The 24545-nt window shown below is 40.4% G+C and overlaps 1 protein-coding gene across 6 annotated transcripts in view; it reads right to left on the reverse strand.

Moving 5' to 3' along the window:
• Positions 1–24545, reverse strand: part of LOC140734747 (protein shisa-like-1) — a 176202-nt gene that overhangs the window by 26157 nt on the left and 125500 nt on the right. For 4 of the 6 annotated variants that reach the window (XM_073059185.1, XM_073059184.1, XM_073059179.1 and 1 more), the window contains 2 exons: positions 13888–14047; positions 7271–7484 (listed from right to left, as the gene is read on the reverse strand). In XM_073059185.1, the coding sequence (XP_072915286.1) occupies positions 7271–7484; positions 13888–13954 (281 nt within the window). In that variant the 5' untranslated portion in view covers positions 13955–14047. Of the gene's footprint in view, positions 1–7270; positions 7485–13887; positions 14048–17329; positions 17388–24545 lie in introns of all 6 variants that reach the window. The other 2 variants (XM_073059183.1, XM_073059180.1) reach the window with 1 other exon arrangement.

Raw genomic sequence — 24545 nt, forward strand, 5'->3', positions numbered from 1 at the left:
TCACGACCAGACTGTGTAACAGTTTCTTCCTCCAAGCCATTAGACTCCTCAATTGCCAGAGTAGTCTGACACCAATCTACACGCACACACACACAAACATATACTCAACTGAACACCACTCCACTCCCTTTGCAATTTTTGCTCATTTCTTTATCAATTCCTGCTAAAACATTGTCTACATTGTAAACATTTACATATACATTTACATAATTTATTATATTGTAATTTGTCCTTTACTGTGCCTATTGTCTTGCTTATTAATTATTGTACTGTCTTGCACTGTTTTGTGCACTTTATGTAGTCCCATGTAGGTCTGAAGTCTAAGTCTAGGTCTGAGGTCTGAAGTTTTGTGTTGTTTCACGTAGTCTAGTGTAGTTTTGTGTTGTTTCATGTAGCACCATGGTCCTGGAGGAATGTTGTTTAGTTTTTACTGTGTACTGTACCAGCAATTATGGTTGAAATGACAATAAAAGCGACTTGACTTGAGGTTCTGGGACAGTTTTTACATTTCAGCCATCAGGCTCTTGAATCAAAGGGGATAACTTCACTGAACACATCACTGAAATGTTCCCACAAACTACGGACTGACCTTCAAGGACACTTCATCTCATGGTCTTGAAATTTATTGTTTACTTATTTATTAATACATTCTTTCTCTTTTGTATTTGCATAGTTCATTGCTTTTTGCACATTGTTTGTCCTTCCAGTTGGGCGTGGTCCTTCATTGATTCTATTGTCTTTCTTGATTTACTGTGTATGCTGGCAAGAAGATGCATTTCAGGGTTGTATATGGTGACATATATGTGTTTGAATATTAAATTTACTTCGACCTTTGAACAAACTTTTTGTTTATTCCAACCTAATGTCAGTTGGGAGTCACTCATCATGGAATGTATGCTTCCCAATCCAAAGTTTTCTTATCTACAGTTTTCCCTTTTAGTTCTTCCCTGTAAATGCTAATATATAAATAGAGTGAGGTAAGCCTCTGGCAGTGTCAAGTTTCAGGGCCTATACGAGCCATTAAGCTTCAGCAGTTGTGTGTTATGTGAGCCATGAGCAGTTCATATGTACAATGGCAAGTTTGTGTGCTGGAGTTTATGGGATATTTGCTAGGTGGGTAACCATGTATGAGTTTACAATAGTTTACTTTAGCCTGTAATATGTGGTTTGGGTTGGCTTGAATTGATTCTAGCTACACTTGTCTGGGACAAGCCCTGCAAGATCACCCATTATCTCTCTGTTACAAAGCCATCCCCTTGATCTCTACTGCAGTGTGTAAGTGCTACAGAGCTGTTCCGCAATTCCCTACTATGGTCTTGTATGACCCAGCCAATTTTCTATCTGCCTTACGAACACAACATGGATCTCAAATAACCTGGATCCCACGGGAAAGGCCCATTACCCATAGTAGAGAGCTAAACAATCAAAGGGTATCAACTTAATGTAAAAGTTAGAGCAGAGTTGTGAAAATAATGAGGATCTGGGATTCAGTCTCTGGAATAGTTGTTAAGACTGAAACCCTAACTATATTTTTAAACTTCTATGTTTTGTGCAAAGGCCGAGAAGTAGGAACTGGGATTGAGCTGAGCAGATCATCTGTTAATGGCCAAGATATATGGCAATGCTATAAATTTAATTGGCCTCGAGTTTGGAAAGCAGTGACATTTGTATTTGACCTTCAAAGAAAAAAAAGCTTCCCACAATGACCATTGAGCTCAGAGGCACGGAATTTCCCTTTTTGGATGTTGACTGCTGTCATTGGTTAGTGCCTTAATCAGAACATTTAATAACTATGAATGACGTTAAAGAATTCTCACAGACAGCAAAACAGGAAAGATAATGGACATTTAGAATTCTGAACATATATTGGAACATACAAATTTGATTAAGATAGAAAATGAAATATGAGTTACAGTACAGAATAAAGAAAATTATTTAATATCTATTATATTTCAGTTATCTGAGTAAATCATAATCCTCATAAATTATAATTAACATTTTTAAAGACAGAGTATTTATGCCATTTGAAACACAGTTGTGTTTTGTTGCATGACTATCTAGCTGGAATTTTGCAATCAATAATGAACCAGCAAAACCTTATTAAAAACGCATTAATTTAAGTCATTTCCCTTGACTCCATGGAGAGGATTGCAAACAGAGTAGAGTGAGATTGAGAGCTAAACCAACAACAGCAAGTTGGTAATTCTGCAATAAGCATTACTCATACAGAAGACTTGAAATTGTCTGAAGGTAGTTCAGTGCAGAAAGCATGACTGGGCTGATATATCAAAGTAGGAAAATCCAAGCCTTTTACTTTATAGCATACAAACATATCTTTGCAAATCTGAAGCGCTTGATAGAGATTGAATTGAAAACATTTAGCTCTTTGTGAAGAGGAGGTGGAGAAAGGAACAGTTCCCACCTTATCAGTTCTACAGTGAGAGGGAGAGTTCGGTGTCTGTTAGTCTGTCGATGTCAGGGAGAGATAGGAGCCTGTCAGGCCAACAATGAGAGGGAGAGCTCTATGTCTGTTGGCCTGACCATAAAAGGAAGGGTTCAACATACGTCAGTCAGCAGTAAGTAAAAGTATTCAGTGCCTCTTGGTCTAACAACGAAAAAGACAGCCTTTTCAGTTCAGTGGTGAGAGTTTTATGCCTCCTAGTCCAGCATTGAGAAGGAGAGTTCAACATTTATTAGTCCAATCATGAGAGATACACTATGATACTGTGATGAAGCATATAGTGTCTGTCAGCCTGAATATGAGACACAGTTCAGAGCATATAAGTCCTGCAAAGGACATTCGTTACAGCTACTGAACAGTAATTTTGTCATAGGCAGATTTTAGCAGTCAATGGAATATTGACTCCAATCAAAAGTTATACTGATATAATGTTCCAGATGAGTTCCACTTTATTTAAATAAGGAGATGATATATTATTTAAATCCATATACCATTAATAAATCTCCATCTGGATTCTCATCTAGGTACAGCATAATCACTTCTAATTTTGAAATACCATTTTTTTCTATTTAATTGGGTGCTTAATATGCAGAATTAATAGCACTACTTCTACATTCAGATGGATAATGAAGAAGATTCTTTCTTCTTCAGACCACCTTTCCCACCCATCACCCTCCATCTTCATTCCCCTCCCCCACTCAATCACCTTCCCTCTCACCTGGCTTCACCTGTCACTTGCTAGCTTGTACACCCTCACCTGCTTCTTCCCCCATCCTTTCCAGTCCAGCCCTAAACATTGACTGTTTATTCCTCTCCATAGATGCTGCCTTACCTGCTGAGTTCCTCCAGCATTTTGTGTGTGTTACACTGGATAATGAACCTCTTTGACCATAATCCTGAAGCTTCCTTTCATTTGATCGGCCATTTTCACTCAAAGCAGTGGAAGTGATCAGAGATACAAAATGGAAAGCAATAACTCACACTTCACCACCAAAAGCAGCAGAATAACCTATCAGGACCAAGGAAGTAACTTACATACATTTTACGGTTAAACAGAAAATTTAAGAAAATTAATGAATGAAAAGATTAACAAATGTGTTTAATTTTAAAAGAAATAATAACCAAACATTTCCCTTGTGCACTCTATTCTGGCAATGTAAAATTGATTTGTAGAGAAATTTTAAATACCTAATCAAATCAATAACATGCCTTATTTTACCCTTTTCCAAATGGTGCTATATTCCTTCCTAAAGACTATAGCTCATGGTGAAATAAGTTTCTGGAAATCTTTTTTGCCCGATGAACCAATTGTTACGTGTGGAACTGGACATACGTGTAGAGTTTAACACACGTTAACACACATCAGTTTTGCATTGACCAGTAACAAATTGCGTTGAAGAACTGGTCAATTTTTATTTGGGTTGTGGCTAATATTCTCTCATTTGTGATTAGCACAGATCAGGGATTCAGCATGATGAATTATTTTAGTTAAAAAAGACAAACTTATGAAATCCAAAATAGTATTCCTTTTAAGAGGCATACATAATCCTACCACTTTCTACAAATTTGTTTCCATCAACGTCCATCTCACCCTACCTAATTAATCCAGATTGATTTGTGTGTCAATGTTTTGGCCCAGAACGACTGTTTATTCACTTCCATAGATGCTACCTTTCCTGCTGAGTTCCTCCAGCATTTTGATTGTGTTGCCCTGGATTTCCAGCATCTGCAGTTTCTCTTGTAGTTTAGATTTGCTGCTCCACTGCGAAGTCTCTTCCAGGGATGACTACCTTAAATCTTTTCTTCGAAGGGAGTTCAGTGAGACCCTCTATCTCTGCTCCTTCTCTATGATCTCTGCTGTCTTCTGGCTCTTTGATCACGTACTCATCCAGACTCACTACAACAGCCATGTATCCTTCCTGGGAACTTGTCTTCGCTGCCATCTTATACCACATGGCTTCCAGCACCATCTTCAGGCCTCTCAGCTTGGTGCCACCAAGGATCCCAGGTAACTACATTCAGTTGATTGCTTTTCCCTCTGAATTCTACATGCCACTCTTTCTGCAATGCAGAGATACCTGCAGGCTCTGTCCCAGTTTCTGCCACAGCTCTAGGCCTCTATCTCCTTTGCCTGTAATAGACTTCTACATTTCATCCTGCACAGGATCCATGCCTTGAACCACAAGTTCTTTGCCATCCTTGTTTTCAGGAAGGATCAGAAGATCACCCGTCTCCAGCTGTGGATCCCTCAGACTCCAACTCCTGTTCCAATGCGCCTGGACCCTTCCTGTTGCCTCCCGCTTGGACCTCAAGTTGATTGGACATCCCCAAGACTACAGATCCTGCCAACTCTGAATCCAGTCTGACAGCCTTGGACTCCTCTGAACCAGATATACAATCATCAACTCCAGCTCCAATGACCCTGGACATCTCCAGAATGCAAATTATGCAGCCTCTAGCTTTGGCTGCAGCCCAGACTTATGCTGCCAGCCCCTTTGGGTTGAAGTTATTCTCGCTGCCGCTAGAACCACAGGCACCCCTTTCCCCACCACCACTCACCAACCCCGGGTCTCTCAGGCTCCCCCATCACCTCTTGAGAAGTCAGATACACCATCTTCATCCCTTCCCACCTTCCATGAAAACCCCAACCCTCCCTACTACTCCGACGCAAGTAACTCTCCTTGCCCCTCTAATCCCAACTCTAATCCCTGCAGTATCTTCACCATTCCTTCCAACCTTCCTCTCCCCGAGGCAGAAGGTTCTGTCCTCAGCAAGGACCTTACCTTTGTCCCGCTTTGCCTGCACCTCAGTGAGTTTCGCACCCACTATGACATTGAGCTCTTCTTCTATTGCCACCATCTCCAAGCCCATTTCTTTGGCAAGAGTCACCCAACCCGTACTGATGACCTATTCTCCTGTCTTCAACGCTCCTTCTCTTCATGGACACCCTGCTCTGGGTCTCTGATTCCTTTCACCTTGGATTGCAGATTTAGACATCAACCAGCTCAACTTCAGCACTTCTCACTTGTTCTCAAACCTTACGCCCGCTGAGCAAATCTGCCCTTCACTGTCTCTGCATCAATCCCAACCTTACCATCAAACCTGCAGACAAAGGGTTTGCTGTTTTAATGTTGCGGACAGACCTCCATCTTGCTGAGGACAGGCTGCAACTCTCAGAGACTTCCTCTTACCTACCCATTGAAAAAGATCACACTCTGGATCATCACAAAATTGTCTCCAACACCATCACTAGCCTCATCAACTCTGGAGAACCCCCAACCACTGCCACGAAACTCACAGTTCTCTTACCCTGTAATTCTCATTTCTACCTCCTACCCAAGATCAACACGCCTGACTATCTGGGTAGGCCCATTGTCTGCCTGCTCCTGCCCCACTGAATTGTTCCTACATATCTCAACTCCATCTATCCCCCCTGGTTAAGTCTATTCTCATCTACATCCGGACACTTCATGTGCCCTATATCTCCTCAAAAACTTTCAATTCTCTGGCACTAACTGCCTCATTTTCACTATGGATGTCCAGTCCCTAGACACTTCTATCCCCTATCAAGAAGGCTTTAAAGTTCTCCGCTTCTTTCTCATTAAAAGAGTCAACCAGTTCTCCTCCACCAGCAACCCCCTCCATCTGGTCTTCACCCTCAATGATTTCTCCTTTGGCTCCTCCCACTTTCTGCAAACCTAAGGGGTAACCATGGGCCCCAGCAATGTCAGGTTTTCCATTGTCCATTTTGGAGTCTTTCATGGTAATGATCCCCACCTCTTCCTGCAGTACATGTGTGTTGGTGCTGCTCCATGCACGCATGCTGTGATCATCAATTTCATCAACTTTGCCTCCAACTTCTACTCTGCCCTTAAATACAATTGGTCCATTTCTGACAACTTCCTCCTCTTTCTCTCTCTCTCTCTCTCTCGCCAAACTGTCTTCTGACTTCTTTTATAAACTCGATTTCCACTGTTATCTTGACTATACCTCTTCCCCACTGGTCTTCTGTAAAAATACTATTCTCTTTTCCCAGTTCTTTCATCTCCACCACATCTGTTCCCAGGATGAGGCTTTCCTTTCCAGGTCCCCTCTCAGGATGGAAGGGCAACATGTTCTGTCTGAGTAGCCTCCAACTTGATGGCATGAACATCGATTTCCCCTTCCAGTAAAAATTTCCCTTTCCTCCTTCCTTCTTCTTCTATTCCCCACTCTGGCCTCTTTCCTATTCTCCTTGCATGCCTATCACCACCTCCTGGTGTCCCTCCTTTTTCCCTTCCTCCCATGGTCCACTCTCCTCTCCCTTCAGATTCTTTCTTCTCCAGCCCTTTACCTTTCCCACCCGCCTGGCTTCACCTATCATTCTTCTAGATAATCCTACTTCCCCATCCTCACCTTTTCATTCTGGCATCTTTCCGCCTTCCTTTCCTGTCCTGAAGAAGAGTCTCAGCCCAAAACATCAACATTTTATTCATTTCCGTACATGCTGTCTGAACTGCTGAGTTCCTCCAGCATTTTGTATGTGTTGCCCTGCACCTCCAGCATCTACAGAATTTCTTGTGTTTCTAATTAACGTGTGCTATTTGGATGGCCAGCTGGAATTCCAATCTCCCAGAACGCTAATGCATGAATTGAGCAGAATGCATGCATTCTGATCAATTCAAACTGGTAAACAAAATTAAGGCCCATGTTCATTACTTTATCTGCAACATTGACAAAATACTGTTTCTTATCATTAACAACTTACACATTTTTTTAAATATCAAGAGCCAAAGAACCTGACCAGATCTCAAGAGCTTCTGCACTTACTTATGCATGTATCCCTCTGGCTGGCCTGTTATGTTCATCTGCATGACTGCCTGAAACTCGGTCTCGTTGCAGCAATACTTGAAGACCGTGCTGTTATGATGACAACATAACATGTAGCTTTTGCTGTCTGATAGGCGTGGGCAGTGGAAACCGAAATGATAGCGTCCCTTGATATCTGCATAAGGCTCGCAAACACGGAAATGTGCTGAGATTACTGTTCAAAGAAAGCAGAGCATTAGATCTCATTAGATGCATGTTAAATTCTAATATTTTGTAAATATTATTTATCTTATTTTCTTGTCACTCAGTTGATCCCTACAATTAAGGGGTTGACGCATGAAGAGAGGTCGAGAAAGTTTGACCTATACCCACTGCATGAGTCATAATCTTACTGAAACATATGAGTTTCTGAGAGGCAGGTAGGTGGGCAGAATGAGCAGTGGATATTTCTCTGATATCAGGTATTTAGAACTAGGGAGCCTAGATTCAGAATAAGGAGTCTTTGATTTAAGTTGGAGATGAAAAAGAACTTTGTCTTTCAGAGGGTCGTGATCTTTGGAATTTTCTACCCCGTGGAGCTGTGGAGGCAGGGTATTTGAGTAAATTCAACCTGGAGTCTGAGAGATATTTAAAGTACAAGAAAGTCAATCTGTATGTGGAGAGAATGGGAATGTGGTGCTGAGGCTAAGATTGTATTATCAAATGGCAGAGCAAGATGCAGAGTCTGATTGGGCTACATCTGCTAGGCAATTTTCTCATACTATTTATCATCTAGTTGCTCTTCCATAATATTTTACTATGAAGCCATTTGTTTACCAGCTATCAGGACAAACTAATGAATCATTTATTGTGTACAGCTTGCCCTGCAGGAATAACATAAAAGCTAATGATTTAGTATCTTGCTATCTAACAGGCTTCAAAAATATCCTTCAGGAGCATAGTGTGATTTTAAATGGAAGCTTAGAAATACGTCATTTTTAAGATCTTCATGAAAAAATGGTAAAAACATTCTGAAAATGGCACTCTACCTCATGCCACAGTGATGTGCAGGCCCCTTTAAAACATTCATAGCTCTTGCATGACCGTGCCATCAATATTCTACTCCTGCAATTATTAAATATCTTAGCATGTCGATAACTGGAATTATTAACAAATAATTCCATGTTTCCCAAGAACATTTTGTGAATATGCCATATTGTGCTGGAGACGTTGGACTTGGGTGTCTGTCTTTTAGTTTCACAAGTTTTAGGAGGCCAATTTAAAGCAGGCCTGTCAACTAACCATTATGAATACTGTATTTGATTAACGCAACAGAAATTAATGCCTTTTTGAATATGATCAATTTGAAAGTGTAAGTTGTTTCTTTAAAGTGACAAGCCAATGAGCCTAACTTCTTTCATAAAAAATACTAGACACTCAGAAATTCATGGTAATCATGCAAAATCAATGTAACCTTGAAGAAGCGAGATCATGCTTGACTAACTTTGTCCTTTGACGAAGTAACGCGCTGTGGATCAAGGTGAACTGGAAAAGGCGTGGATAAAAGGCAGACTGGTAAACAAGATTGAAAGTAAACAAAACAGGTCTTCCTCTGGTTGGTAAAATGTAACCAAGGATGTACCACAAGAAAATGTGCTGGGATGTCATTTTTTTTTTACAATTTACATAAATAACTTGGATGACAGCATTATGGATATGGCTGTTAATTTTGCTAATGACAGAAAGATACGTGGGAAAGTAAACTGTGAAAAGGCTGAAGGAGGCTGCAAAAAGCTGTAGAGAAATGAGCGGGCAAAGATCTGGCAACTGGAATGTGCAAGAAATTGTGAAATTGGTTAATTTTTACAGAACATTTATAAAATCATATTATAAAAATAGTAAGAGATTACAGAACACCAATATATAGATGCCAATGGACATCCTAATGCGTGATTCAGAAAGGGCTAGTGCACAGGTAGAGTAAAGAATTAGAGAAGCTAATAGAATATGATCTAAAATGAAAACAGAAAATGCTGGAAATACTCAGCAGGTTAGGCTGCATCTGTGGGAAAAGAAAACAAGTTGGATGTGTTTCACCAGAATTGAAAAGAAGAGATAAAAGGTGTCCGAAATGTGCTACCAGAGGTGGGGTGGTGGAAGTAGGTATGATAGAAACATTTAAGGGGATCTTAGATATGCAAAAATCATAGTGTATGGAGCATGAGCAGGCAGAAGGGATTGGTTTAAATAGGCATCACTAGTTTCAATAGTACAGCACTAGCTCGGAAGAAATTCAAGGGAATTGCTGTTTCACTTGGAATGACTGATGATCACTGAATGGTGGGTGGGAAGTGAATAGCTGAAAGGACAAATATTTCAACATCTGCAGTTGCAAGGGGCAGTTCAGAATAAAAATATTATTAGTACAGAATTAGTGTAAATGGGTGCTTTATGCTTGGCTTGGACTTAATGAGTCAAAGATGTCATATATCTTCCCTGGTTTATGACTTTAAATCAGTACTCCAAATGACTCCCACGAATCCTTGTATAATTAGAGCAAGTCTTTCCTTGCACCTTTTCTCAAATCATCTTCCTCAGGCCACACACAATTTGACCTATTAATTTTTCTTCACACAGTTACTTTCCGTGACCTGTATAAGAACTTTCAAGTCTACCTGCACATCAACTCTTCCCAAACTAACGTCATTGACATAATACAACATCTTTCCATTGCTCCTGTCAACTTGAATAACTTTGCATAATTCTGCAATTATAATGACATTCGCCAGACCCCAACAGCCTCTGTTTCAAAAGTGCCGTAATTATCCCCTGCCCTCATCAACCCATTGTCAGCTGCTGATTGTGGAACCTAGAGCAACACACACAAAGGGCCTGAGGAACTCAGGAAGTCAGGCAGCAACTATACAGGAGAATAAACAGTAGACACCTGGGGCAGAGACCTTCATCAAGTCTGGAAAGGAAAGGGACAAAAGCCCAATTAGGAAGGTGGGAGGAATGGGGAGGAGTGCAAGCAAGCAGGTGAGGGAAAAGGTGGAGGAGAGAGTGGGGATAGCTTGAAGGCACAAAGGGCTGATGAAGAAGGAGTCTCACAGGAGAGGACTGTGGACCACAAAGGAAAGAGAAGGATGAGGGGAATCAGAGGGAGGTAATGTGCAGATGAGGAGAGAATGGGGTTGAGAGGATAACCCGATGGGGATGGAAAAGGGAGGAGGGAGGTGGACAACTGCAGGACTCAGCTGGTCTCACCTATCATCTGCCATCCTGTACTCCTTCCCTTCCCCTCACCCATCATCTTATTTTGGATTCTGCACCCTGGTGAAGAACCTCAGCCTGAAATACTGACTGTTTCTTCACTTCCATACATGCTGCCTGACATGTTGAGTTCTTCTAGCAGTTTGTGTGTGTTGCTCAAGATTTCCAGCATCTGCAGAATCTGGTGTTTATGATTGAGGAACCTTGCTCCTTCTGAACTACAAATCCGAGTTAGCGTTTTGGGTTTCCTGTAAGCCACTTGACACATTTTATACATCTTTGGCAGGGAATAGATTCTACCCACTTTGTCGATTGGCAGTAGGGGAAGTGCACATGATGCGGGCAGTTGGCGTGGTGGTTGCTGTTGTTGGGACCCGATCACCAGTGGTACAATGTGAGAACCCACTCTTGATTCCACTCTCCAGCCTTTACGTGATGTTTCAGGTGAATTTGTGGCAAAACACTTAAGTACAGAAATAAATATAATGACCACTTTTGTGTTGGAACTTATGAACTTGCTAGAACTCTTGTTGCAGTTCATGAAAACTGTGATTAATTGCAATTATATGACATAATTTTGATGGCCCAATTTATAATAGGAATCACATATGTTCTGGACGGTGTGTTAGTTCGATCAGAATGATTAAGAATTCAACTAACAGCAATTGGTTTGATGGGTTGCTGCCCTGACCAATCATCCTTGTCAGGTGGAACTAAAGCTAAGTGAATACTTGTTCCTCTTGAAGGAAGGCAGGAGAAGTTCTGCCTGTCTTTTATGTTTTTTGGAGTTTGGCTTTTCAGGTGGCTGATGTGCCCTGGCCCAGACTTCCTGCTTACTTTCTATGAACACTGGGTTAGAACTTAGACACTGCACTCAGTCTTCCTTCACAATCATCACCCCCCCACCCCCGTGTATTCAATATTTCAGTAATATTTGAGTAGTATTGTTGGATTAAGCATTCTTTGTTTGTTTACATAATTCCATAATTCATTACAGGTTATACGTAAGAAGTACGTGAACAGCATAGACAATCTTCTAACTCGTGTGGGTCTTTTTCCCCAATTACATCCTGAAGTTACAAAACAGAGCATCACTCCCCCCTCCACTCCATAACTTCTGCCTCTGTTTAACCCCCAGGTCTTTGTGATCATAGGGCAATGCCCATTGGGCACTGTATTACAAGCTTTAGCTTCAACATGTAATGTGATGTTCAATTCTATAACCTTCCCTTAATTTTTTTTCTCAAAAGTATCATCCACAATACATTAAAATTTCAGATGTGCTTTGAGGGTGGACATGGCAGGACCTAAATCAACGTCTTCATCTTAAAATGTGGATAATCACAATTGTGCAAAGGTAGAGGCGACCAAGGTGGATTGGGAAAATAAGCGGAGAGGTGGGTCAGGAAATGAGCAGTGACAGATAGTTGAACAGCTCATCCATAATGCTCAGCAGGCATTTATCCCAGTTAGAAAGATGGTTTCATGAAAGAGAGGTAGGATCTGTGGTTAGTAAATGAGGCCAGTTGAAAAGTAGGGCCTATGAAATTGCAGGGGCTGATGGCAGGCCAGGGGACTGGGAAGATTTTTGCATCCAGCAACAAAAGACAAAAGCTTATAAGAAGAATGAAAATTGATTTTGAGAGATATAATTATTTTGTAATATAAAAACAAAGAGTAAGAGTTTCTATGAATATATAAACAGGAAGAATGTGGCCTAGGTAAGTTTGGGATCTCTAGAGAACAAGGCTGGTGATTTAATAACAAGAAATTGCAGCTATATTAAATCAGTTCTTTACATCAATCTTCACCATGGAAGACACTACAGAAGGACTAATTTTAAATAAAATAGAGAATTGTAAAAATCCTAGTCATAAAGGATAAAATATTAGAGAAGCTTGCTTGGGTAAACACAGGCAAATCACTGAAACCTAATGGCCTGTTAAGGATTTTTTTTTCCAAAACTCCCTAAATATATCAATGATCAAAGAGGAAATAAATATTCCTTTAGGAAAGCTGAATATAATCAAATTTATACAACATGTTTTAGGTTAATTATGTTTGAAAAATTTGCTCAGATTCTTTGAGGATGTGACAGGGAGAATTTACAAAGAGGAATATTAGATATAGACATTTGACAAAGCACACATATTTTATGCACCAGTTTCTTAAAAGCACAGTGTGTTAGCATGGATTGAAAACTGGCTGTCACACAGAAAACAGATTTGAAATAATTGGGTTCTTTTCAGCTGGAAAGATGTAACTAGTGGAGTATTCAGAGAATAGTAATATAGACAACAACGTTTTACTGTTTACATGATTAACATGCAGGAAGGAACCAAATGTAAGGTTTCCAAGTTGGCCGATAGGTGGAAGGTCATGTTGAGGATGGTGCAAATCTGCAATGGGTTTTCAATAGATTAAGTGATTAGGCGAGAACCTGGAAAATGATGTTCACTGTGAGAAAGTATGAGGTCATGCACTTCTGTAAGAGGAGACAAAGATAGTTTTTTTTTTATTTAAGTAGGGAGACACTGCAAATGATGAAGTTTAGCTTGATTTAGATATTCTTAAGCATGAAATCTTTGGTAGTTCCAACAAGCTGTTAAGAAGACAAATGGCATCTTCGCCTTATTTGTAGAGATGCTGAAACTTAAGGTTAGGGAAGTTTCGTTACAATTGCATATGGTGCTAGTGAGACTACATCTGGAATACCATACACAGTTTTTATCCTTTTACCCCACTCCCCGCAAAAAAAAAGGATATAGTTGCATTAGTCCAAAGGAGATTTGCCAGGTAAACTTCTGGAATAAGGTGGTTGTCGTATCATGAAAGACTAGACAGTTTAGGTCTGATTGCCACTGAGTTTAGAGGAATGAAGGGTGATTTTATTCAAACATATGAAACCATATGGAGATCTCACAGAGTAAATGTTGAAATGTTTCCACGAAGGGAATAGGCATGGCCAAGGAGAGACAGTTACAACATAAGGGACCAATCATTTTAACACAGATACACAGTGAAATTTCTTCTCTCAGAGGGGAATTGTCTGCTCTGAGGGTAGTGGAAGTCAGATCATTAGAAATATTTAAAGTGGAGGTAGATAAACATTTGAAAGATTGATGAATCCAGGGTAATGTGCGACTGCATAGAATAGGAGTTCAGACCAGCATAGTTCACCTATCATCACATTCAATGGCAGGGCAGACTTGGGTGCCCTGCTGGCTTATACCTGCTAATTTCTTGCACTATATACTTTCCCACTTTTTATCCCAAGTCATTGAACGCTACTTCTGTGTGCTCAGATAGAAGGCTATGGTTATAAATATTTATTACAAGTTCATGTATTGCAATTAGCTTCCTACCTGCTGATGTTAGCAACAGAAGGACAACTGTTGCTACAGTGGTGGACTGTGGACAAAAGCTGACCATTTTTCAGTTTGCTTTCATGTGACTGTTAGAGAGTTGTCTCCTTATCAAAATCTGTCAACATGGCCGACTGCCACTCCTGCTGTTCAGGGTACACTAGAAAGAGAGAACATTTGTGTTGATGTTCAATTACAGATTTCATCAGGGATGTGAGAGTTTAGTTCATATAATAATAAAAAAAAACAGAAAATATTGTAAAACAATTGTAAGCCAAGACAGCATCTGAAGAAAAAAGGGAGATAATCCTATGATTTTGGGTTGAATTTTAATTTTAACTGCTATTTCTAATCTGTGTTTAGATCATATTTATCACCAATCAGTCCCACAGGGAAATACTTTTTAAGTGACTATTGAATTATACATTATCACACTTAAGATCCATCTTCACTCCTGAATTTGAGTGTTAATTTCTGTTATACATCCCAAGATTATTAGAATTTTGGATATTATTGGAATTGGGCAATAAAGGATTAATTCAGGTAAGTGACATTGATAAAACTTCAGTTGAATTGTGGGGCAGGCAAAAGGGGCTAAATGGCGTACTACTGCGTCTGATTTTGGTGTTAGTTATGGCTCAGTGGTAGCATTCTTCCCCAAAGTTAGAAGATCATAAATTGTCCTGTCTCAGAAACTTAAGCAGTAAATTTTGCCGACTGTTCCATGCAGCACTGTGGGACTCTGCATTTTTGGAAGTCCCCTGTTTCATTCTGCTGTTTGCCTCTCAGGTGGGCATAAAGCATTCTCTGGCAGTGTTTCAAGTCTCCATTTTTCCGTAACTAAAAGCATATTATTTGCTCATTATCTTATTGACTATGAGCAAATCTCTTGCCTCATTTTCTGCACTAAAATGGTAAGTAAATTTCAAAAGTAATTAATTATCTGTAAAGTGCTTAGTGACATTGTTAGGATGTAGAAGGCATTATGTAACTGCACTGATTTCTTTCTTTGATATAGAAAATTCTTTGCAAATAAGACATAAACAATTTAACACACAACATATCTCACTGAAAAAAGAAGCTGAGTTAGACTTCATAGCCTGTCCATTTGTGGGAATAAGGGTGACATTGTTGCTCTTTCTGCACTATAATTAAATCTTTTACTTTTAAACCTGCAATAGTTTTCTGCAGTGTCTGCCAGATTGTTCACGATGGATAAACATCATTTGATTCTATCAACAATACAGTTAAGATCTGTCCCAGAAAATCTGGGTCAGTTGGCAGCAGCTCTCTCCCAGTGTGGAAAAAGCTCTGCTCATTTTAACAATTATTTTTAAAGAGTGACTCTCTGTGGATAAATAGTTTCTGTTTACTCTCACACTAACTAAATAGTTACCAACACTTATTTCTACGGGCATTGCAAATTCTCAACACAGACCCTTGACATGATCAGAAAATTAAAGATCATACACAGACATAGAGTCATAGAGACATAGAGCATGGGAGAGAAGGTCCTTTGACCCAATTCATCCTTGTCAACCAAGTTGTCTGACAGAGCTAGGTCCAGTTGCATGCTCTTGGCCCATCTTCCTTTAAACCAGGGGTCCCCAACCTGGGGACCATGGACCTTTGCTTAATGGTATTGGTCCATGGCATCAAAAAAAGGTTGGGAACCCCTGCTCTAAACCTCTAAACTTTCCCCATCCATTTCCCATCAGTGGCAGCTGCTTCGGTCTTTCATGATCAGAAACGCATCTTGCTGCCCAACAGGCTGCTTCAGCTAATGCGTACTCCACTGGTGGGTTGTCCCTCTGTTACGCCTGCGCCCCAACTCTGAGGGGCCAAAGGGTAGAAAGTAGCCCCCTCCTTTGTGAGAATCGCAAGATCGCTATTAATTCAGGTCAGGAGACCCAGGAAATGAGAGAGAGAGACGTTTGAAATGTCCTGGCCCTCAGCGATACAAAGCAACTGAAAGCAGCCATTGTCTCTTGGAGATGGAATTGTGTATTGAGCGCTGTGCTTCGTGGAAGCCCTCAGGCAACGTGGGCTGGTTGGGGGATGGCATCATTCCATCCTGATTGACATCTGAGACCCCGTGAGTGGGGATAAAAGAGGGTCTGGGGAACGACCCCTTCAGATGCACCAGAAGAAATGCTAGAAATCCTATAACCGCGTAATAGCGAAAGCCGGTGGAAAGCCCACGTGCGTCCTTTTCCATTTGCCTCGGAATTGGTGGGCCTTACCACAGAAGAACGGCTTTAGCTAAACCAAAGGAGAAATCAGCCCCAACGACTTTCGAAGGATTGACATCATAAAAGGAATGGGCAAGTTTTAAACTCTCTCTTGACTCCAACCAAAGGCTGCAGCCTGCAGCTTGAATGAACTTGAGCGACTTTTATATTTCCATCGGATAATACATTATCTCCTAGACAACGATAGAGCTATTTCTTATTGATTATTATTATACCCGCGCTTTTTGATTTAGTATTGATGACGTATATTATCTGTATGGTTGCATTGATATTATTTTTGTGTATTTTTATCAATAAATACTGTTAAAAATAGTACCATCAGACTTCAACGGACCTCTCTATCTTTGCTGGTAAGTGACCCAGTTATGGGGTTCGTAACACTTCAAAACTTAGCAAAGCTTCATTGAATATTCAAATTGGCATAAATCAGACTGTGAAACACACAACCCCACCTAATCCCATTGAGAGACATTCGGGGGGGGGGGGATTGAACTCCTTCTGTTAATTACCATCAGATCAGAGTTCAAGTGGATCCCTAGCACTGAGCAACAGTCATACAGTTAAAGCTAGCTGAATAGCCAAACACCTTGAACATTGTAACATGGTTTTAAACATTTTACAGCATGTAACAATACTCTAAAGCTAAGGTAATATAAACAAACTAATAACAGTGAAAAAGCATTTTATTTTAATATCCATTGTAATCTGAGATACTTATTTGTAGGAATTACAGACCAGCACATAAGAAGTACTATTTTAGTGTCAGAAAGCTTCCCAGGTTGGATCTGAAATTGTGTAATAAAGATGACTATTATTAATCCAAAACCAATACTATGCTACCATATCATACCCAAAGAAAAGATATTTGAATATGGTGCAAAATGAAAGAATCCAATTGAAAGAGCCTTGTTGCTACAGTGTCACATTTCTGCACTTTACCTCCTATATAAGCATCTTTTTCAAGTGGGGTTAATATTTGGGGAAAATGGCCAATTTTTCAATCTATATTGCCTGCACTGCACAACCATCATTACTCCATAATTTGGTCGGTTGGGCTCCAAGACACTGATTTTCTCACGGTGACAGACCGGAGAATGGATCTTACTTCAAATGTCTGCAAAATGAAAGCCTCGGCCGTTTTGCAACACTGAAGCTTTACAATGAGATCCTGGAAAACATGGACCACTTACCGTATCTGAGGAGCCGCCTCTTCGTGAAAGCAAATGTAGATATAGAAATTCACCATAGCTTCCAGTGCAGCACAAAAAGAAAGTTGTGTAAATATCAGAACTTCAAACTTGGCACAAAGTTCATGGAATAGGTCTATATGTCAAGAAATTATTTCTGTTCTCCTACAGGCTTCTGAGACATGTTCTATCTATAGCAGGTAACTCAAAGCATTGGAATGAAACCACCATTGCTATTTTTACAAAATTTTGCAAAAATCCAATACTGAAGGTTAAGTGAACCAGTGTTAGAACCCCCCTCCCAGAACAGCATCTATTCACTTAGCTCCAGTGAACACGCTACAGAGTTTACCCGTCCAGCAACAGACTCCCAAAGACGGAGGGGTATCATCTGAGCTTTGTCACGGCAACAGATTACCAGGAGTACTGAAGAAAGAACTTAAGGAAATTCTCAAAGTCTCCATGAAAGATATAACATCACCACTTGTCGACTGACCTCTCAAATTTGAGAACATCTGAGATGGCATATAGAACCTCAAGCACTTCTGTCAGTGGCACATAGAAGTTCAGTGGTAATGGCAGATGGAACTAACTACCTCTCATTCTAACTACTCATCTAATCAGGAATCTCCAGCCTCACTTGTGCTAGTAACCCTGGATACCATATTAGCTTCATCAGTCATTTCAGAACACAAGAAGTTGTGTGGAATCAAAACTTAGCCCCTGAAGGACAGCCTAAGGAGAGTGGGATGTTATAGATTTGAAAGTAGCCACTCATCAATCAGCATGTTTGTTTTAAATTTTATATTTATTTTCTGGGGTAGTTAATTAGATGGCTTTCTTGAAATTTCAATTTTGACAACTCCAATGTCAAACAATGGTGAATCAAAATTGTGAATAAGTCTGAATGTTATTCCCCATTCGGGAAATATTGCATTATATTAAAGATAATTGTATAAAGATTAAAAGAGCTGTGAACCCTGACTGGGTTAATAGGAAGTGAATCTGAATATTGCCTCATGTGGATTAACAGGAACATGGTGAATGTAAGATACAATTCTCAAGTGTGTAGTTATGAACTAATCTTGTTTATAGTGCATTGTGGCATTACTGATGCACACAACCTTGTGACCCCTGTTGTTTATTTGGATTAAAGAAGTGATTCACAGTCCACAATTTAGGTTGCAGTTTTCATCTTTCTGTCTTTACCCTGAACTATTTTTCATTAGGTGTTAAATGATAATAAGCGGCAACTTCCACATAAAGCCCCTTGTTATATTTCCTTTCATGATTTATTTAGGTAATTGCAGAGAAATTTGCAGTAAAATATAGAAATGGTGATATTACAGGAGGTTCAAGAAGAGCAGATAAGGATTTTTCTTTTTGCTATTTTCAGAAATGCCTTCTTTTGGACCTTGTGTCCCCTAACAACCATCCCTATTCTGGTTCAAATTCATCACCAAAATCCACTAAAATATAACTGTCCATCAGTATTGCACATATTTTTGAATACCATTATGGGCTATTTTAAATAATAAGGTTTCTTTAAAAAGAATTATGAAGCAAGGAAATAGATTCAATATAGTCCTTGCGAAGAGAGGAATCTTTGTTTCTTTCCCAGGGGTGTAGACTTGTTGGAGCATACTTCTGTAAATGGTAACCCTTTTATAAAACCTATTTTGTTGAAAGCAGCCTTCATTTTTACCATTTAGTTTGATTGATTGGTTCACTTGGGTGTTGTCAAGGAAGGGGATATGCTGTTATATTATGTGGACATATTGCATATATGAGAAGCCTTTGAAGGTAGTTTGAATTTACAGATTAATAGCTTATGACTTCCTGTTGCAGTTATAGCTTGTTCTCTCTCCCCCATGCCCATCAAAAATATTGTGCCAACCTGACAAAACTACAAAAAGGATTAGAACATAAGATCATAAGACATAGAGAGAATTATGAAATTGGGCCTATCAAGTCTGCTCTGCCATTCGTTCATGGCTGATCTTTTTTTGCTCTCAACCCCATTGTCCTGCCTTCTCCCTGTAACCTTTGACACCCTAGTTAATGTCCAAGATCCTTTTACTTTGATACCTTTATTAATTATGAACCTATCAGCCTCCGATTTAAATACAACCAATGGGCTTTCATTTGTAATGCATTCCACAAAATAACAACCCTCCAGCTAAAGAAATTCTTTGTAATCTCTGTTCTAAAGGATGTCTTTCGATTCTGAGGCTATACCATTTGGTCCTAGATTCACCCACTAATGAAAAAATTCTCTCCACATCCACTCTATCCAGGCCTTTCAGTATTCAGCAGGCTTCATTAAAACCCATCTCACTCAGCAAGTAAAGGCCTAGAAGCATCAAATTGCAAACCCCAAGGAAAAGTCCAGAGTTGGAGTCCCTAAGGCAGTTCAACATTGAGTTCAATGCTGACTGGCAACTCCTGTGACGTCACTGGTGCCAAACTGTGTCAGTCTCTGCCAATCCTACATGAACAACAGCTTGGTCTCCATATTGTACAGCCCTGGCTTGCCTACTGGTTTGCTTATTATGTAGACAGCTGGCCGCAATATGCATAGCTGACTCTGACCAATGGAGAGCCTAACGCTGACAAACGCTTTATAAAGCCTCAGCAATACATCCTTTTTTAAAAAATATTCCAGTTCTCTCAAAATGAATGCTAACATTGGCATTTGTCTTTGCTACTACTGACCCAACCTGCAAGTTAACCTGCAGGGAATCCTGGTCAGGGACAAGAGAGGGTGACTGCAAGTGAAACAGGTAGAAGGATCTGAAAGTTAGAGCTGGAGGTGACTCAACCACTGAGCTTGTTCACTACTTAACAGATTATATGTTAATGATCTAAAGTTCAACAGCTCTAAGTACATTTATTACCAAAGTATGTATGCAGTATATAACCCTGAGATTCGTCTTCTCACAGCCAGTCATGAAAACAAAGAAACACCATAGAACCAGTCCAAAAAAAACATCAAACACCCAGCACACAAGAAAAAAGAACGTTATTGAGCAAACAATAACAGTAAACAATGAGTGAGAACACAGGATATAAAGCCGAAGGGACTGGAAGGTGCTGTAGATTTCTATGTTTTATAAAACATCAAACCACAGGGTGATTGAAACAGTCCAGGGATGTTCAGTTTAGTTCAACTGAGAGCTGTATCGTTCATTGACTGCAGGCCGCAGAGCCAGCTCACCCCGATCAAAATCGCACAAAATTGCAATTAAAAAAGGAATAACCAGAAACCAGAAACACGCATAACATGAGCTACAGAGTCCAATCCACAAACCACATCGATTAAACCTTGTCCCAGACCCACCATCCTCCAGCAGCATCAAGCGAGGGGGAAAGAGTCTGGTCAAATGCAGGCAGACAGCGCTGAACACCCGCTCGCCCTCCATTCTCATCCTCGTTGGTTTTAACCTTGCTCAACACTTTAATCGGTGAGATCGGCAAGAAATGGAGTCGATCGTGGGCTCACGCCCTGCCTCCAGGCGGCGCAATCTGCTCTAAACCTCACTGAACTCCCTTGGAGCCACCACATCATCAGATCGCTCAACCGGCCGGAAAGCTCACCATCAAGCTGTAAGTCACAGGTTCCAATAGTAGCTGAAGCAAAGGGAGTAGTTTTGTGAACTGTCTGTAGGATGTTGCCTTTGGTCACGTTGTTTGCTGGCACCACCTTCTTCTTCCATCTAGATGATGGAATAAGTGGCTTTTGGCCACATTTGTGGATGATAGATTGAGAAGCTGATAGTGCTGATGAAGCAGGGAGTCTGCAGAAGGACAGATGAGGAGAATAGGGAAAAAGTGGGGGGGGGGATAATTTTAAGGTGATTTTTGAAAGTATAGGGAGGCTGTCAGAGGAAGCTCTTTTACATTTAGTATGGTGGGTGTGTGGAATGCGCTGCCAGGGGTGGTGGTAGATGCAGAGTCTGATGGGATATTTAAGAGACTCATCGATAGGCACATGGATGATAGAAATATGGAGGGATATGTGGAAGGGAAGGGTTAGATTGATCTCAGAGTAGTTTATCAGGTCAGCACAGCATTGTGGGCCAAAGGGACTAAGCTGTACTGTAATGCTCTGTGCTCCATGGTCTTTGCTTTAAGTGGCAGATGGAATACAGTACAGGGAAGTAATGGTTATGCACTTCGATAGAAGAAATGAAGAAATAAAGCTGCACCTGCCCGTAATGCCGCTGGTGTTTAAGGAAGTAATGAAGGTATAAGCAGATTCTTCATTATCTGTATAGGAGGATTTTTCATGATTGTTTCCATAACAATTTCCATAACAGTCAGGGTTGTTAGCCCTGAGCTGAACCCCTGAACCTGGAGGACCAGTGGACAACACTTCGACTGGCCTCTACCCTTTGATTGTTTGGCATGGGTGACCCTGCCAAGAGCTAAAACACAAGGCCCTGACTCCAGCTAACAGAGCTCTCCAAGTCACTGAGGCATGCAAGGCTCCAAACCCGACGGCAAGATTGTGGTCCTCTTGGAGGAATAAAGAAGTAATGTATTTTCTAAATGGGGAGCAAAATCAGAAATCAGAGGTGCAAAAGGACTTGACCCCTGATTACATGCGTACAACTCAATAAAAGCATTGGGGAGCACCAAATATGATGTAATCGCCTCACTAATAGCTCGGATTAAGATGCTGCTTTCTTGCCACATCCAGGCATAAAATGTACTAGCTAATTGAAACAGCCAACAGAAGAGAAAATTTGAAGAACATCTAGCATCCCTGTCTATTATGTTTGACAAGGCTTCAAAAATTTTTCAGTCACGTTTATGCGATGGTCTTTTTTCAAATGCACTCACTGGATGATTTATCTTAAGTTTCCCATCATCGCAGAAGGTAAACTTTCCACTTACTCTCTCCACTTGTTATCAAGTCATTGAATACAGCACAAGCTATGGGACTAAGCACATTCTGCTCCTGCAGCCGGCTGTACCTCAGTCCCTGCTCTGTCAGTATAGTTACAAGATTGGTATATACTCGATGATGGTGAAAATTACACAGGTATCTTCACTCCACATCTAATCTGGATCACATACTCCCTTGTTGCTTTGTTATCTTTGTGCCCTGGATGAGTCTGTGTTTTATGTATATATGGAACACGCAAGGTTTCAACCTCTTTTTGAAAGGGCTGCTCATCAAGTTGTGCTGATGAAATTTTGGTCACCTGGCGTAGAGGGGGATGCTATGGTCGGAGGACTTCCTTACTGAGCCTGATCATTCAGAGATCTAGGTAGTGATCTGCCGGGTGGTATCCCCATGCTAAATGCCTGTTCCTCTTCCAAGGGCATATATTGGTGTGGGAGAAAACTGTTTCCGTTATTCACAAATGGTCTTCTTGGGCCAATGTCATTGCAAAGACTGGAGAGCTCCTGGATGTTGAGAGAGTAGTCTTACTGAAGTTTTGTGCTAATGTCTTAAACTCAATTTGAATCATAAAAAAAACAAACATTAAATATAACCTAATGAGAACAATGCCTAGAGAAGTACAGGTCAAATCACCTAATTAATCTACTCATTGGATTTGAGGGCAGGATTGAGTAAATCTCTTGAGGACTATAAAAAGATTAAGAGTACTCTTAACAGCAAATGAGGAGTGCAAAGACATGAAATGAAATAATCTGGCAAGTAAGGTTAAGGAAGATATCAATAGTTCTATAACTATATTAAGAGTACAAGGGAGAGAGTAGGTCCCCTTGGACTTCAGCAGAGTTGCCTCTCTCTTGAGCTAGAAGAGACAGATAGGATTTTTAACGAATATTTCTCCTTGATGTTTACTCAGGAGAACATCATAGTTGCCACGAGATAGGGCAAACAAATGGAGATGTTTGGAAAATCATTCATATCAACAGAAAGGAGATTTTGCAGCCTTGCAGCGCATTAAGGTGAATAAATCTTCGGGGGCTGATTAAATACATCCTCGGTCTTTGTGAGAGGCTAGAGAGGAAATTGCAGAGTTCCTTGTGTAGATATTTACTTTATGGTTAGCTTGTGAGGAAGTTCCCAAAGACTGGAAAGTGGCTGACGGTTTTCCATTGTTTAAAAAGGGTAGCAAGGCAAGCTAGAGAACTACAAGTGGTCGGCCTGATGTCAGTAATGTGGAAGCTACTGAAGGAAATTCTGAGGGACAGGATCTACCAGCATTTGGATAGATTAGGAGCAGTCAGTGTGTGGCTTTGTACGTAGGAAATTATGCTTGGTGAACCTTTCTTTGCAGAGGTAACCAAAAAGGATAGATGAGGGTAGGACAGTGGATGTTTTTATTTGGATTTTAGCAAGGTCTTCAACAGGGTCCTGGATGCTAGTCTGGTCTGGATGGTTTGCTCCCATAGAATCTAGGGAAAGCTAACAAGTGGATTTAAAATTGGCTCAGTGGTAGGAAGCTGATGTTGCTGGTTGTTTCTTGGAATGGGAGCTGGTGACTAGTATGTGCTGCATGCGTCAGTGTTTAGACTCCTGCTATTTGTCATTTATATAAATAATTTGGGTGCAAATGCACACAACTTGATCAGTAGCTTTGCGGACAACAAAATTAGGAGGTGTTGTTAATAGTGAAGAAGTTTATTGCACTGATCTTGATCAGCTAGGGAAATAGGCTGAGGAGTGGCCAAGTGTTAGGCATCATTTCCTAGAACACATGACTGTATAGACAGTTTTTATATTTTGCAACAGAATTTTATAGGCACAGTTGTCAAAAGCACCTCTACATGTTGGATATCATTCATTGAAACATGAATACTGCTTATGAGCATCGCTTGATGCTGCTTATTAAGCTCTGACATGGCCAGTGTCAGTGTGAGAGTACAGTGTGTACTCTTGCCCACACTGCGGCACAATATCTGGATCCCAGATCGACCTCCATAGCCACCTGAAGACCCACCAAAAGATAATTCCTTAGAACATCATGCTCTACTCAATTACAACTATGATTGGTATATCTACTGTTCCCAATATTTCTGAACCCATGGTCCTTTAAGTCATTCCATACCCCCGCAACCCCTTTAGCAACATAATTGACATTTTACTGCTGCTTTTCTGTACTACTCAGCAATTAAACAAGAATTCCCTGTTTTACTCATTTTTAAAGTACACTTTTGCTTTAGCTCTCTATAATCCCAAATAAAAGAACTTTGTTTGATGTCTACATTGGATTTTGTTTTAGATCTGTAAGATTTA

The sequence above is a fragment of the Hemitrygon akajei genome, chromosome 10, assembly GCF_048418815.1.
Source record: "Hemitrygon akajei chromosome 10, sHemAka1.3, whole genome shotgun sequence".
Classification (NCBI taxonomy): Eukaryota; Metazoa; Chordata; class Chondrichthyes; order Myliobatiformes; family Dasyatidae; genus Hemitrygon; species Hemitrygon akajei.